The sequence below is a fragment of the Tiliqua scincoides genome, chromosome 2, assembly GCF_035046505.1.
Source record: "Tiliqua scincoides isolate rTilSci1 chromosome 2, rTilSci1.hap2, whole genome shotgun sequence".
Lineage (NCBI taxonomy): Eukaryota > Metazoa > Chordata > Lepidosauria > Squamata > Scincidae > Tiliqua > Tiliqua scincoides.
Window position 1 is genome coordinate 97,663,641 of NC_089822.1, and position 16,864 is coordinate 97,680,504.

At 45.0% G+C, this 16,864-nt stretch overlaps 1 protein-coding gene across 3 annotated transcripts; it reads left to right on the top strand.

Moving 5' to 3' along the window:
* Positions 1 to 7,351: 7,351 nt before the first annotated feature.
* SLC25A51 (solute carrier family 25 member 51) lies at positions 7,352 to 16,588 on the top strand. 3 transcript variants are annotated; one of them, XM_066616472.1, is made up of 2 exons: positions 7,352 to 7,403; positions 13,632 to 16,588. In XM_066616472.1, exon 2 carries the CDS (start codon positions 13,666 to 13,668, stop codon positions 14,545 to 14,547), a length of 882 nt encoding a protein of 293 aa, XP_066472569.1. In that variant the 5' UTR covers positions 7,352 to 7,403; positions 13,632 to 13,665; the 3' UTR covers positions 14,548 to 16,588. The 3 variants fall into 3 exon arrangements, with proteins under 3 accessions (XP_066472569.1, XP_066472567.1, XP_066472568.1); XM_066616470.1 differs by lacking the exon at positions 7,352 to 7,403 and adding an exon at positions 7,451 to 7,597 and having other exon boundaries at positions 13,629 to 16,588; XM_066616471.1 differs by lacking the exon at positions 7,352 to 7,403 and adding an exon at positions 7,451 to 7,597.
* Positions 16,589 to 16,864: the final 276 nt, after the last annotated feature.

The following is a 16,864-nucleotide window of genomic DNA, read 5'->3' on the forward strand; positions in this document are numbered from 1 at the left end:
CACCTATTATCAACAGAACACAAAGGTTACGATTTCAAAGTCTGGGTTTTACAGTATTATTATGCAGCTTCATTTATGTACTCTTGTATTCTTCTATTTAAATCACATGCACCCAGCATACCCTGCACACAGTCATAAAGCACCCTCTGTGATTTTGTGAAGTGCAGATTCCCTACTGCTCATTTATGAGATGGCCAGGAGTGTTTTCCGCATAGGTGTGGATGGTTGGAAAACCAAGAGGCAAGCCAAGAAATGGAACGCATTGGCGACAACAGTTCCCTACAGCTCCTCAAGAAAACAGGAGCGGAGGAGGAGAGCAGCAGCAGCAGCAGCAGCCCCGTCGCCTTACCAAAAGCACACACGCTACTAGCAAACCGGTCCAGATTGCCCCCACCCAGCCCAGTGCAAGAAGTCCACTGCGTTGGAAGGCGCTTACTCCCAGGTAAAGGAGCACAAGCGAGCCCCCTCCAGTGCACACCCATCAAAGCTCTGCCAAAAAATGTGTGCCGATCTCGGTGGCTCGCCTGTGAAGGGGCTGCAAAACTTTCCCCAAGACTCCAGTCCCAGCTCAGGCTTGCGCCTGTGGAAGGTGCAAGAAGCAGGCGCTCTTACCTGCTCAGGGCATCCTCGCTGCCAGCCAGCCAGCCAGCCAGAAGGCGCTGCGCTGCGCTGCTCTCCGGCAGTCCCGAGGAAAACACCCTGCAAGTGGAGCCACTCCCCCCGTGCCAGCGCGCACGGGCGTCCAGATCATAGAGATCTTCCAGGGGAAAAGAGAAGGAGGGCTTCCTTAGGATCTCTATCATCAGCACCATCACATGCTTCCTGGGATCCCGCAGGGAAGGGTTCCATCTGCGTAGCACGTGGGGAGTCCGCTTTGGGGAGGGGGCGGCGGGCATGGGCAGCGTTTTGCAGCCAGCCACGCTTCTTTTGCAGGAGATCTCTTTGGTTTCAGTGGGCTTTGTTTCCAAGTCAGAGCCCCATCCCATGCATGTCCACCCAGAAGTAAGTGCCGTTAGAGTCAGTGGGGCTTACTCCCAGGAAGGTGTGGACAGGATTGCAGCCTAACAGCATAAGCCTATGCATGTCTACTCAGAAGTAAGTCCCATTAGAGTCAGTGGGGCTTACTTCCAGGAAAGTGTGAACAGGATTGTAGCCTAACAGCATAATCCTATGTATGTCTACTCAGAAGTAAGTCCCATTATAGTCAATAGGGCTTCCTCCCAGGAAAGTGTGGACGGGATTGCAGCCTAACAGCATAATCCTATGCATGTCTACTGAGAAGTAAGTCCCATTAGAGTCAGTGGGGCTTACTTCCAGGAAAGTGTGAACAGGATTGTAGCCTAACAGCATAATCCTATGTATGTCTACTCAGAAGTAAGTCCCTTTAGAGCAGTGAGGCTTACTCCCAGGAAAGTGTGGACAGGATTGTAGCCTAGCAGCATAATCCTATGCAGGTCTACTCTGAAGTAAGTCCCATTATAGTCAATGGGGCTTGCTCCAGGAAAGTGTGGATAGGATTGTAGCCTAAGGTGTTAAATCAGTTCTGTGCTTGCTCGACTATACATGTCAAGAAGTAAGATTCCCTGCAATAGGGCTTACTCTCAGGTAAGTGTGTCTAGGAGTGTAGTTGTAGAAGCCCTATGGAAGCCAGTAGGATGTTCAAGGATGGGACTACTGCACCCCAGGACGCTTATTTGGAAGTGAGGGCCAAATCCTATCCATCTCTCCAGGCATTAATGCAGCCCCAGGTAAGGGAACAAAATTCCCTTACTCTGAGGAAGCTTCCATGACTCTCCCCACTGCAGGATGCAGCACGTGCCCCATTGGCACAGCTGCATCAGCACTGGAAAGTTGGATTGGATTGGGCCCTAAGAGCACAAGCCTGTGCTTGCCTACTTAGAAGTAAGTCCCATTGTCTTCAATTGGGTTTACTCTCAGGAAAGTGTGCACACTTACTTGGGAGTAAGCTTCATTGACTATAATGGGACTTCTGAGTAGACAGGCATAGGATTGGGCTCTTAGTCTCACTGAGTTCAGTGGGGCTTCCTTACCCAAGGCCGCATAGAGCCACCCTCTCAGATGTTAGAATTACACAGGCCTGTGTATCTCAAGGCTATGCTTCTGTTAAAGCACTGCATTCTTGAATAAGTTATTATAATCATTTGTTTGCTGTTGGGTTCCATTTTTTAATTTAATAAATAAAAAGATTGTGCTGTTTCCAGCCTCTGCTCATACATTTTGATTTTTGTAACTTAGAGTATGCACAGGCTTGAACATAATAGCCTCAGGGTACCTTTTATTTTGGAAATGTCAAACTAACCATACTAATACTGCCAGGTGGACATTTCATTTCTGATAAAACAGAAGAGCATGGAGTGAAACTCAAAATGAGGACAAAAAAAAATATCCTGCTGCCACCCTTACCTTGCTCTTTGTAGATGTATACCATGCTGTATTGACACCAGCTGAGAGGCTTTGATCTTTTCTGCCCAGGACCCATTTCTAATAAAACATGAGATGAGGGGATCAGGTAACATAAAAGTTTTGGAAAGGTGTCAGATCCCTAGCAAAAAGAGCATGTTTATTGGGGCTGAAGTTCACTGAAGGCCCAATCCTATCCAGTTTTCCAGTGCCAATGCAGCTGCAATGCAGCCCGAGGTAAGGGAATGTATATTCCCTTACTTTGAGGAGGCCTCCCTTACTGCTTTTGCCCCACCTCAGGATGTAGTGCACACCCCATTGGCATGGCTGTATCAGTACTGGAAAGTGCTGGGATAGGATTGCACCCTGAGTTGGATGGGTATCTGGAGTTCTCTCATGTACCCCAAATGTTGCTCTATATGCTATAGTTCCCCTGGGGGCTGGGGATAAGAATAGGCCCTCAGTTTGGCTGTACTTGTCATAAGAGGCGACTAAACAGCCACCGGGTAGATGGGACTCGTCAGCCTGGGAAGGCAGCTCATCTGAGAGAAGGAAAACTCTGATCCCAAACCTCCACTGCCTTGTGGCTACATCCAGTTATGGAAAAGGCTTCAGGAGTCAACCTCGAGGCAAAATCCGGAGCCCGAGTCCCTGAGGCAGTTCATGGCTGAACACTGTCACGTTCTGGCAACTCCTGCGACGCCGCTGGAACCAACCGTATTGGCCTCTGCCTTTCCATTGGACCATTTCAGCGACGTGGAGAGGGGGGATTTGCTGCATGGGTAACAGCCTATCCTCCATACCTGCTTTACCCAGGCTTCACGCACTGGAGAGGACACTCTGTTCCAGAACCACCATTCAGAGCGTGACACCATAGTCTTTCGAAACTGAAGGATGCCAGCACAAATGCTATAGTCATCTAAGCATAGGAGTTCATTCCAGGACTCCACCCATCCTTAAATGTAACAATACTCTGAAGTCAACCTCAAAATATTCATGATGTATGTCAATACTTGCGAGCTTGCTGAATTGGGCAGACTTGGAGAGGTCTGGGCCATGAGGCCTTCTCTGTGTGATTAATGCATCGTCAGTGTGAATCCTTAGTTATGGCTTCCTATATGGGATGTACGCAATCTGGCATACCTGCTTGCAAATATCACAGACACATATAGTGTGTGTATATGTTTGTGCAAGGGATGGTATTCACAGTACAGGCTTTGCCACGTATTTGTTTATCCTGTAAATACTGCACTGATTGGCTTCATGGCTCTCCAAGTTTGAACTGGAAAGAGATTATTTTTATTTATTTACACAGGACCATCAGTGTGCATGGCATTTATTGGATAAGAGTAAAAAACAGTTCTCTCCCCCAAGGAGTTTGCGTCTACATATGAAGACTACATATGATCCACTTAGGCTGCAATCCTATCCACACTTTCCTTGGTGCAAGCTCCATTGACTATAATGGGACTTACTTTTGAATAGACATGGTTAGGACTGGGCTCTTAGCTTTGTATTCACTCTGCTTGGCAGCAGCTTTGAGCAAACTTTCCCAGTCCCTTTACTTGCAGTTCTTTGACTAAAGATGTTGAAGACTGAAACCTGGGACTTGCTGCATGCAATGCACATGCTCTGTTCTTAAGCTATGGCCTCTCCCAAAGCAACAGTTTGACTGTGGTATAGCAGGCACCTCTCTAGTCAAAGAAAGAGTGTTTTCAAATTTTAGAGACATTGTTTTAGTTAAATTTTAAAAATTTAATAAATTTTAGTTTATTGTGACATAACTTGCACAGCTCATGCCACATTCAATCATTCACATCTGTTTTTCCCAAGGAAGAAGTATTGCTTTAACAAGTATTGTTGTTGGCATCCTTCAGTTTCGAAAGACTATGGTGTCACGCTCTGAATGGTGGTTCTGGAACAGAGTGTCCTCTCCAGAGCGTGAAGCCTGGGTAAAGCAGGTATGGAGGATAGGCTGTTACCCATGCAGCAAATCCCCCCTCTCCACGTCGCTGAAATGGTCCAATGGAAAGGCAGAGGCCAATACGGTTGGTTCCAGCGGCGTCGCAGGAGTTGCCAGAACGTGACAGTGTTCAGCCATGAACTGCCTCAGGGACTCGGGCTCCGGATTTTGCCTCGAGGTTGACTCCTGAAGCCTTTTCCATAACTGGATGTAGCCACAAGGCAGTGGAGGTTTGGGATCAGAGTTTTCCTTCTCTCAGATGAGCTGCCTTCCCAGGCTGACGAGTCCCATCTACCCGGTTTGGCTGTACTTGTCGAATAACAAGTATTAGTGCCATTACAAATGCTGAGAGCTTAGGGGCACATTGCCACAAGATGGCAGCAGAACCTCATTGCATTGCATTTTTCAACTGTTATTTACACAGGATTTAGGAAGGGATACACCAAAGGCATGTGAAAGTTGCTCAGTCTAAGATGTTTTACAGTACTCCTTAAGGAAATGTGTTCTAAGGCAACAGTTCTCCAACTATGGGTGCAATCCTAACCCGCTTTCCAACACTAACATAAGGGCAGTGCAGCTCCAAGATAAGGGAACAAACATTCTCTTATTTTGAGGAGGCCTCTGTGAGTACCACCCAACTGCAGGATGCAGCACATGTCCCATTGGCACCGCTATGTCAGTGCTGGAAAGTGGATTAGGATTTGCGCCTATGTTTCACAAAGTGATGGGGTTCTACAGGAGCTGATCAGGGATTCCTCAGGTTTAATGGTGGTGCATAAACTGCCTAAAATAAAGCTTTCCACACTGACCAATTTTCCCTTGCCAACACACCATGCCAGCGTTCCATAGGCTTGGCTGTCACCTTATGTAAACATATACTCTATGCAAACCAGAATCTTCACTGTGCAGGAGTTCAATGACAGGTGTGCAGTTCATCAATGTGAAAGATGTGTATTGACAAGGGTGGAAAAGGAGGAGGTTAATCAAGGCTTGCCTCAAACACCCAATAACCTGAGTTCTGGGCAGTGTGCCAAATGCTCCCTGCTTCCCAGTGGCAAGAGAGGAACTCAGCAAAAGAATTGTGCAGGGGAAGAGAATTGTAGGATGGAACACTGGAATGCTCCATTCCACTCTTTTCAAATTCAGTAAGTAGGGTGACAAGGAGTGGGGGAGGCAGATGGGTGAGAGAGGTGGGTACCCCAACCTTCTGCCAGCCTCATGACTAGGCCAGCCTAACTAACTAAGGCTAACTAGCAAAAAAATTAGGCACACTTCTATAAGTTATGTGTCACAATGTTTCCAAACGCCTACAGCTAGAAACAGCATGTACTAACTTTGTAACTGACACACCTTTAGTAATATTTGATTAAATAATATTAACCATCTTTTTGGCAGGACTTGGTAGCATGGTTACCTTCTGTGGGTGAAGTTGCCTTCTGGTTCTACCAGTCTGGCAAGTTTTTACGGGTGGGGGGGCATGGTGTGTGTGGTCAGAATACCTGCATTTCCCTCACGCTTCAGTTTTCACATTTACTAGTGCAGAAAACCTTATTTCATTGAGAACAGCAATATGGCGAGCAACGATCACACATGTGAACTGGTGTCAGCACTCTTGTTGCATCCTTTTTTGAGAGGTATGGCAAAAGGGGGAGTGGCAGTCAGCTGGACCCAATGGATGTTTCAGTATACAATGTACACTGCCCAGTAACTTGAATGGGAAACTGCTTAATGCAAGGACCCCAAGCCAATTATTGTACAGATTATTAGACAAAGGGCACAATCCTAACCAGGTCTACTCAGGAGTAAGTCCTGTTTTGTTCAGTGGGGCTTACTCTCAGGAAAAAGTGGTTAGGATTGCAGCCAAAGGCTGCAATTTTGTCCACACGTACTTGTGAGTAAGCCCTGTTGACTATAATGGGATTTAATTTTGAGTAGACATGCATAGGATTGGGTTGAAATTCATGCAGGACAAGTCTATCAGTAGTGGTTGGTCATAAGAGTTTAATGGGACCTGCATGGCTAGAGGCAAGAAGGTGCGGAATGCCAATCTTGGGAGAGGGCCACAGCCTTCAAGTTCTGCTCCTGGGCTCCCCAGAGGCATCAGGTGGGCCACTGTGGGAAACGGGATGCTGGACTAGACCAGTGCTTCTCAAGGTTTGTCCTCGCCATACCACTTCACATGGTCCACCTATTCGAACTACTACCAGATGTAACTGGCGCTGACATCATTGCCAGTTCCTTCTGGGTTGGGAGGCCAGACGTGATAAACACCAACAAGAGGCTTGGGGTGGATGGGAGGGCTTTTTGGAGCACAGAAAAGCATGCTTTGGAGCCTCCCACAGTTTGTGGTGTCACACTCCTGGTCTCGCTGTGGGCGGCAGGTGTCCAGTGGCCCCTTGAGTACCACCAGACCCTCAAGAGTACCTCAAGAACCACTGGTGGTACCCGGACCACCAGTTGAGAAACACTGAACCAGACAGATCTTTGGCCTGGTCCAGCAGGGCTCTCCTTCTGTTCTCATAGTTTTATTCGGACACCTTGATATGCCTCAACTGTTACACTTTGTTATAGTCATTACTGCACCCTGATGTTTTGTATTAATGGGTGTGTGTGTTGTGTTGTGTTGGGGTTAAGACACTTTAAGCTCCCCTTGGCAAGCAAGTGCAAAATATAATGAAATGCACAGTGCAATCCTCTGGTGGTCTACTCAGGAGTAAGTCCCAGCAGGTTCAACGGGACTTACTCCCAGGAAAGCATGCATAGGATTGCAGCCACAGCATTCTTTAGTTCAAGCTTCGACTTATTGACCCTCTGATAAGGAAGCTACAAAGGCGCCTCAGTTCAGGAAAGGAGAGCACTCCCTTCCCTCTCCGCCCCTCCCTGAGGAGAGCGGGTGGGGAGGGGGAGTGAGAAGACGCGCCTGCGCAGTAGTCTCTGCCTTCTGTCTCGCGCTGGCTAAGGCTGCCAGTCGCTTCGCAGAGTGAGCATGAGCGGGGGGGGGTGTGTGTCACGTGATCACGTGAGTGTCGCGCGTGTTTGTTGCTCGCGCGGGGGGGTAGAAGAGTGAATGGGCGTGGCGAAGCGCTGGGACCCGGCCGGTTCGGTGGGCTCCTGTCAGAGGCGAGCGGTAGACCACCTCGCCTCGCGCGCCTGCAGAGCGCGCGCGAGCCAGCCAGCCAGCGCTACTCGGCCGCCGCCATGAGGCCTGGGAGGGTGAGTGAGGGAGCTGGCTGGCTGGCGGTGGCCAGGAGGGAGGGCGGCGGCGCGGGGGGGGAGGAGAAGGAGGAAGCTGGGCTGTCAGGCAGGCACGATTGAGATGGGGAGGAGAGGCAGGACAGAGCCAGGCAGGCCTCCCTGCAGTTGGTTACCAGCTGACCTCGGGGCAAGGGCAGGGGGAGGGGAAGGGCCTTCCAAGTCTGCCCCCTTATGGGACTGACATCCCAAGCCTATGCATGTTTACTCTGCAGCCTTTGGGTGCACACTTTCCTGGGAGAAAGCCCCATTGAACTCAGTGGGACTTACTTCTGAGTAGACATGCATAGGCTTGGGCTGTGACCCCCCCCCCGCCTTGCAGCAGCTCCTCCTTTAAGAATTCTTATTAATGGTGGGGTGTTGTTTTTTTTTGTTCCTGTGTCTCCTAATAGGAGCTTGCCAGGTATGCTCAGATGAGACTTGTTTGCTGGTTTGGAGAGTGTTGGGGAGGAACTGGATTTCCTCTGGCTTGGGCTGTTTTCTTTTAAGGGCATAGGAGCAGAGCTGGTAAAAAGGTGGCTACCTTTGTGTGACCCCCAGAGTGTGAAAAGATTTCCCCAGGATGCATGCTCTGTAGTGTAGCGGCCTAGTTGCGTAGGGCTTATGGGGATTAATGTTCCTTCAGCCGTTGTCCCCAACCCCAGTTGCACAGTGCCTCCTGAAATGAAATGAGCACCCTAAAAAGTTGAACAGAACAAGCCCTCATCCAGAGCTGCAAAACATCTAAGAGAACATCCAAAGCTCCATGTCCCTGCTCAAGTAGTCTGTACAGAATGCACTAGGTAGATGCAACATATGCACATTGGATAGAACTTGGTGGAATAATCAGCACCTATATCCTTATCTGTTTGTACAAAGGGGACATGCATAGACAGTTTCTTTGGACATCCAAGACCATACTTGCATATCTGTAATAGTTTGCATTGCGTTGAACCTGCCTATACAGGTCCCCTACTGTATAGATTTCCTGCAGAATAGACTTGACCTAATAACATCCAGTCTGGACTACGGTCTGAGGGCCAAATCCTATCCAACTTTTCAGCACTGGTGCAGCTGCAATGCAGCCTCGAAGTAAGGGAACAAACATTCCCTTACCTTGAAGAGGCCTCTGTGACTTCCTCCCCACCATAGGATGCAGCACATGCCCCATTGGCACGGCTGCACTGGCACTGGAAAATTGAATAGAATTGGGCCCTAGAATGCATTTTGTTAGGCTTATTCAAAACATAGTAATAATAACAATTCAGTATTTATATACCGCCTTTCTGGTCATCGGATTACTCCTCTGACTTTATTCAAGGTGGTTTACATAGGCAGGCGTTTCTAAATACCTCAAGGGGATTTTTACAATCATAAACGGTTTTCTTTCAAGAACCACACAACATTTCAGATCGATCTTCTGGGTCTGATCTCATTTCTGGCCTCCAGTGTCTCCCACGCAGGCTGACAAGCAGCTCCTTCATCTCTCACATGGAGGGCAGACAAGACGCTTCTTCGTTCACACCGAAGAGCAGATGGAATAACTCAAAGAGCAGATGGAATAACTCAGCTTGGCTTGTCAGCTACTTCAAGGTCTCGCAGTTCAGGGAGCTGCCAGTGTTCTTGAACTGGCGACCTTCTGATGTTATCTTCGGGCTAACGGAGGCTGTACCCTCTAGATCAGACCTCCTGCCTTGGCCTCCGCCAGGCGGCAGGAGGTTATCAACTGGCATGGCATAGGTTGTATGAAAAATATATTGTCTGTTTTAATTAAGCTATGCTGACATCCCATGCATTTCTAAGCACAACCTATAAAAAGTTGAATATATTTTTAACATTTTTATACCGCCCTTCCTCCAAAGAGCTCAGGACAGTGTACACAGCTGTTCCCCTTCTTTTGTCCTCACAACAACCCTGTGAGGTAGGTGAGACTGAGAGAAAGTGACTGGCTCAAGGTCACCCAGGAAGCTTCATGGCTGAGGGGAGATTTGAACCTGGATCTTCCAGGTCTAAGTCCACCTCCCTAACTGCCACACCACCCTGGCTCTTGAATTATGTCAGTGACCACCTGCATCCATATGAACGACCACCTGCATCTGTCTTTATTATCTGAAATCATTTGGGCAAGGGCACCTTCTTCAGGTGCCCTTGCCTGCGAGTCAGTGGAAGCTCGGGTTTTGGAGGACGCTTGGGACAGAAGCCCAGTTGGAAGTCTTAAATGGTGTCCTTCAAAAAATTATGGTCCCCAGGAACTTGGTGGCAGATGGATGTGAGTCCTCCTTCCCACCACCACCCATAATTACAATAATGGCGAAAGAGAGCTCTTACTTATCCGTAGCCTTGTTCAGAACTTTCCTGGTTCAAATCTCCCCTCTGCCATGAAATCTCAGTAGGTTACCTTGGCTCCCCAGCTGCAATATTGGGGGGGGGGGGATAATACAGGCCTGCACTGTGCCACTTAATGGCGCACCACTTAATGATGGACCGCATGTACAACAGTAGTCAAAACATAACAAAGGGGCTCTTAATTAGGCAGTCAGGTCTCCTGCAGCAGAGTGTCTGTTTACACAACAAAAAGGCTCTTATTGCAAAGAAGAGGCAATTTATCTCCAATAGCCTGTGCAGCCAGCTAGTGTGGAGAGTGTCTGTTTACACAACAAAGGCAATAGATTGGGCTGAATGTTTGCTTAATGACCTATTAATCACATAACTACAAGGATCAGAGAATGTATCCCCATGGTTAAAGGGCAGACACCTGTACTTGACAGCTTTGTTGTAAGGAGTCTATCAAAATAATGCATGAGCATTACACTCTAAGAGAGCAGTAGGATGATAATGATCAGCACTCATTACTGGCATGCATTTTGAAGGCATAAGGTATTCATTGTACCTTGAAGAATTTCAAGGACTAAACTTTTCATTCTGAAAGAAATCTATTATGGAGAACTTCCTCCTCTGTGGCAGGACAAAGTTGCCTTAGTAGTTGTAAAAACAAGGAATGTTCACTTGGGTTGGGAACAAAAACACAGCTATTGAATGTGAATTGTATTAAAACACCTTAAATCACAATGACTAAACTAATACCCACGTTCTTTTTTTGTCTGAGTTGTCACTAATATCATCTTATAATTTTGTAGGTTTTTCTTCTGTCTGTACTCCTCTTTCCATATAGGCAGGGTGGGAATTGATTTTAACTTTGGGAAACACACAGTTGTTAGTGTAAAATCTGTGCATTAATACAGGAGTTGAAAAAGAACTAGACTAGAGAAGCTTGGGTGGGGTTTATTAGGATGCCTAATAAAAGGACTACCAGTGCTTCTCTCTGCCAAGCAAAACATTTGGTGTTTATAGCCTGTAGCCTACACTGCTTGAAAGAATAGTATGCTGGGTGGAATTTGCAACTGAAATTGGACAGTTAATATTGCAGGTTAAACATGTTTGTTCTTGCCTATGTATGATGTAATTGTAGCCATGTTCACACAACAGTTCACCAAGAAGAATTAAAATGAAGTAGGAACAGGTGTACTGGCTTCTGTTTGGAAGGAGTAGTAACCCAACTCCTACATAGTTTGTTCATTTTAATTGTTTCTGTAGTAAGCTGTCTGACAATATCATTAAGAATCCAGATCATGTTTTGTAGGTTACTTCATCTGAAAATACTCCATGAACTTGATAGCAAGCACTCCTTATAGAGGCAGCGAGGACCACAGTTCTTGCTAGATCATGGTGTTAAAAGCCTTCTTTAATAAAATGATTAACACTTTCCAGTTTTCACCTTGCTCCACGAGGGTGAAAACTGGGATTAATATTTTCATATGTTTTGGCTTGCACTGAGTTGTGTATTATTTGCTCTTTTGTTTTTGATTTTATATAAACTTCTGCTTCTCAGAAATGTAGGCTGTTATTTTGGTCGGATTATATTATTAAATAAGTTAGGGCCCTATCCTGTCCACCTTTCCACTGTCAGTGCAGCCACAATTCAGCCCCGAGATAAGGGAACAAATGTTCCCTTACCTTGAGGAGGCCTCAATGACTGTTGCCCCACCACAGGGTGCTGCTCATGCCCCATCAGCATGGCTGTATCAGTACTGGAAAGTTGAATAGGATTGGGCCCTTAGATGTGCAGAAATACACCTATGCACCCTTACATGTGTATCCAGTAATTTTGATGGAGTGTGAAAGAGGGGAGTACCTCCAGTTCTTGGAAATGAGAATTAGCTACATGCGATGCTGTAAAAATGTGCAATAAAAGTGAATGTTCGTGGGAGTGGTGATATGAGTGAAGGAACAGAAATAGAATATTAAAAAAAATCCAGTATTAAATAACTGCTGGGAAAAAGAACATTGTAAGATACTAGCTCATTTAAATATAGGGGATATGGTGTAAAGTTTAATACTTCTAATAAGGCACTGGCTTCGAACAGCCCAGTCCACCACAACTCCCTGCATAGCACTGCAGTGGCACCAATGCAGTGCCTGCTGAATCCTATGGGAGAGTTTAGGCATGTTGAGGCTTCCTCAGGATAAGGGAAATTTGTTCCTGGGCCACAGGGTAAGGCTCTGCAGGCCCAGTGGGTCAACTCAGATCTGTGCCATCATTCAAGAAAGCATTTAATTGCTGACATATTAGGCTGGCACTTTATGAGTGTAATTTTAATAGTGTGAGCCATTAGGGTCTGATTTGCTTTATTCTTTTAATTGTCTCATGTTTTAATATTTTAATTTTTTAAATTTTAACTTATGTTTTTAACTTGTAAGCCGCCGTGGGCGCCCCAGTATTTGGTAAAAAGGCAGGGTAGAAATTCTGTAAATAAATATTGCTGGTGCAAGTCCACGTTGGCCTGAAAAGGTGTATCGGATCTGGGAAGGAGGTCAGGATTCAGTGGATGCTGCTGCCACTGAACCCACTCCATTCCTGGACCTGATTCACCCCCACCCTGTTCTGCCTAGCTTTGACCCTCTAAGTGGTCTTATCTGGGGTGGTGGGCATCCATGGTACATCATTGTGCAGACCTGGACACTCACTACTTCTGATGGCAGCCAAGCTGAACTCTCTAGCTGAGTTGTGCTTGCAGTAGCTGGAAAGCATGCTGTGCCAGTGGAACATGCATTCCACCAGCGTAGCACACTCTTAGGATTGGGCCATAAGTGGGGTTATGAACTAGGACCCAATCTGCAAAGATTGCCCAAGCTGTACTTGGCTACAAATAGCATAGGGAAAAAACCCTGTTTTTAGATATAGTTTACATGCTGGTCAGTTGACTGTTGGATATAGTGAAGACTACCTACTTACTGCAGTCAGATATTAAATATTTCATGAAGACAAAAATGCCCCCGTACAGGCTTGTCCGTACAACTTCCTTTAGAGAGCTGCTGTTGCTTTTCTTTATTTCTGTATTATTAAAAATGTATATGAGCTGAGGCTAGAATTTCAGAATGAAAAAACCAAAGAACTATTCAGTTAATTGTTCAGTTATTACAACTTGTTCATGTTAAGTCAAGCCAAAAGTGGTTTGGATCATATTTCTTCAGTGGTTGAGGCACAGGGAGCCCTGCAGCGACCTCCCTGGGGTTCCCCGCACTCCCTGGATGCTACAGCAGATGGGGTGAGTAAAAACCAAGCCTCTGGGTCCCCGCTGTGGCATGATCATTCTGGTTGCATTGCCACCATCCCCCCCCCCCCCGTCCTTTAAAGGGGCATAGGCAGAGCTGCTCAGGCTGGGGCATTGCAATGCCTCAGTTTGATAATCTGAGTTAATGCTTTAAAAAATACTGCTTAACTGATGAAATCCCTTATGATTTGGATCAAATTCTTAACCCTGGGCAATGCATAGACATTCTCAGTGCTGTTTACATTCGATGTTCCTGTTAAGTCAGTATTGGGGTACCCTAGAGGTCTTTCAGATAACCATGAATGTCTATGAAGGTTGTCAGTTTCCTTATGTTCCTTTTGTTTTTTTCTATGTAAAGCTTGGACTAGCAATTCTGTTCACTCTTTTTTTTCTTCTTGTAGGAGAAGAGAACCTGCCTGTGAAGACAGAACAAGCAGCATGATGGATTCAAAAGACCTTGTCCTTAAAAAGTCAAAGACTGACCAAATTGGTAACCGCATTGTAAACGTTGATTCAGCCAAACATTATTTTTGTGGCTATTGTGCGGCCATTACCAATGTCACAATCACCTTCCCTATCCAGAAAGCCCTCTTTCGGCAGCAATTATATGGCGTACGTACCAGGGATGCAGTTCGTCAGCTGCAGCACGATGGAATCAGGAATTTGTACCGTGGTATTCTTCCTCCATTGATGCAGAAGAGCACAACTCTGGCATTAATGTTTGGTCTGTATGAGGACTTATCTTCTCTACTCCTCGGGCATATGAGTGCACCTGAAATTTTGACCCGGAGCTTGGCAGCTGTGCTTGCTGGGACCACAGAAGCAGTTATGACCCCATTTGAGCGTGTCCAGACACTTCTTCAGGACTACAAGCATCATGACAAATTTACAAACACCTTCCAAGCTTTCAGAGTTCTTCGGGAGCATGGGGCCAGGGAATACTATCGGGGCTTGGTGCCAATCCTGCTTCGAAATGGTCCCAGCAATGCACTTTTCTTTGGTCTGAGAGGACCTATCAAGCAGTGCTTGCCTGAAGCAACAACTTACAGTACTCACTTGATCAATGATTTTATCTGTGGTGGGTTACTAGGTGCAATGCTGGGATTTCTCTTCTTCCCACTGAATGTTGTAAAAGCTCGCATGCAGTCACAAATAGGTGGAGAATTCCAGTCTTTCTCCAAGGTCTTCATGAAGATTTGGCAGGAGCGCGACAGAAAAGTGACACATCTCTTCCGAGGAGCCCATCTGAATTATCATCGGTCCCTGATATCCTGGGGCATAATCAATGCAACCTATGAATTCTTGCTCAAACTATTGTGAAAGGTGTTCTAATTTGAGAAGTTATTTTTCTCCATTGGGCTTCAGCCAATGCTGAGCTGTTAATTTCTAGGGAGCAAATTAATTGTAATCAAACCTGCACTGATAAGGCTGAGCTCTATAATATTTGGGGAAACTTAAATGCAAACTGATTCTTTCAGTAGGTAAAGATGTCACTTGTATAAATCAGTGCCTACTTAGCTCCAAATATAACTGCATTCTGTCTTATTAGTGGCCTTTCAGTCTGTGGGTATTAGTGGCAGGAGTATGGCTAGAATTATTGGTTGAGAAGTTTCCTCAAGTAAAAGGGTGCCAGAAAATGGATTTGCCACAGCTTAATAAACTGAATTTTAAACTTGTACTTTGGCCTGTGAACAGCTTGCTCCAGATCACCTTCAACCTTTCTTAACACTCCTGGTGATCCAAATTATGCACTTTGAAGAAATGCAACAAAGCAGAAGACTGATACTTAGTTCCTGCTTGGCCTATTTCTAACAAACAGTAGCATGCTGTAATAAGTGGACCTCATGCTCCCTTGACTCTTCAAGTTTTTCATTTTTTTTTACTTTTGGGAAGACTGCCAAATTCAAAAGAGAATGCTTGTTCTAAACCTTAAGAGTGTACAAAACTTGTCAACTTTTGCTAGACTATTGATATGAATGTGACATCTTGTCAAGATTTAGTATTTATTTGCAGAAACTGAGTTCATTGAAAGTGTGGGCTTATCTGTTTATATTTAAAAATGTAGGTGGGGTGACTGGGGAGGAAAGGGTGAGAGAAGCTTTATTATCAGAGAAGCTTTAAAGTGTCCTTCATTTTACACTGCCACAATGTCAGCTTGTTTGCCTTCTTATATAGTACTACTATAAATTTGGTATGTATGGGTATACTACCCAGAGCATGACTTCCTTTTAACCACTTTTCAACTATAGAAAGTGGCCCTGTCTCAATCTCAAGTCATTCAAGCAAAAGTAAACATTTTAAAGGCCCACTGCTTTCAGTGGTATTCAAAATTGTGACTAAGTTATTTTCTTAAACCTTTAGCATAGCTAATCAGTATTCATATCTTAAATGTGGGCTTGTCACATCAATGTTGAATGCTCTAATTAAGCAGAATTTTAGTAAATGTTAATGGAAGTGCCATATCTAGTTGTAGCTGTTGCCATTTTCAGGCTATTATGGTAAAAAAAAAAAAAAGGATATAACCTCTTCATACTGCTCAGGTATGTGGTTTATATGGGGGACATGAGATGCCCACTATCTATAAAACAAGTCTATATAAGTAAGCTTCATTTACAGGCTCAGTCTATCCCCTTTCACTGCAGATATATAATCTGAGTGAGGTCCCACCTCACACATGACCTACAGTGTGAATTAGCCCCTAGTGTGGTTTTAAGGACCATGCATGCATGTAAAAAGATGAGCAGCAATGTTGAAAGAAGGCTGTGCAAGCATTACTTGAAGTAATTTTCTGTATTTGTGTTTAATCATGCTGACAGAACTTTTGTGTATGTTAGAATTCAGGTAAAAATGAATATGTATGAAAGCAGTGCAAAAGATCAAGACAAATATCAAGCAGGAAAACAAATCTTGACAACCAAAATACTTTTTCACGTGTCTGGGAATTTTGTTTTGGGGGGGGAGGGAGAGGGAAGGTATTGTTTTAAATGCAAACAGGAATTTTCCTATTTGGTGTACCGAAAAGGTTTCCCAACGTGATCTGGTTTTACTTTAAGTGTAGCTCTTTTCTCACCCTTGAGATGGTATTTTATTTTACCTTGCCTATTATACATCTGATCAAGCAGCCATTAAGCCTCACCCACCACTTCCCATTTCTTGATACTTGTACTGTACCAGCACATGCTACTTAGCTTCACAGTCAGATTTGCCAAGCACAAAAGAATGTTTGATATTTTGAATGTTGTGATTATATGCATTTAAATAAAATGTCTCTTTGAATATTTGTTACACTGGTAAAAATCAGACTTTGCCAGAATTTTTTTGTAACTTTTCCCTTGATGGAATAAAACAAAAGTAAATCTTATTTCCAGAAATGAAATTATAGTAGTATTTTTTAAGTAAAACTTTGAAAAATTCTAGTCCACATCAGTATAGATAACTCTTGAATAGCTAACAATGAAATGTATAGCTACATGTTCTTTTGTTTCTCAATCAGAGGCTTAAGATAAGAAAAAGTTCTGCATAGACATGCTTTGTTTCCACAATTTAAAATGCATTTCAAAAGCTATAATGAAGTTATTTGCTACTTTTCTTTTATAGCCTTCGACAAGCCATGGGAAGAAAAAAGCTGCAGAGTATC

Bases quoted from the DNA above. Each gene is read 5' to 3' on its own strand.
- SLC25A51 (XM_066616472.1), top strand. From the start codon at position 13,666: ATGATGGATTCAAAAGACCTTGTCCTTAAAAAGTCAAAGACTGACCAA.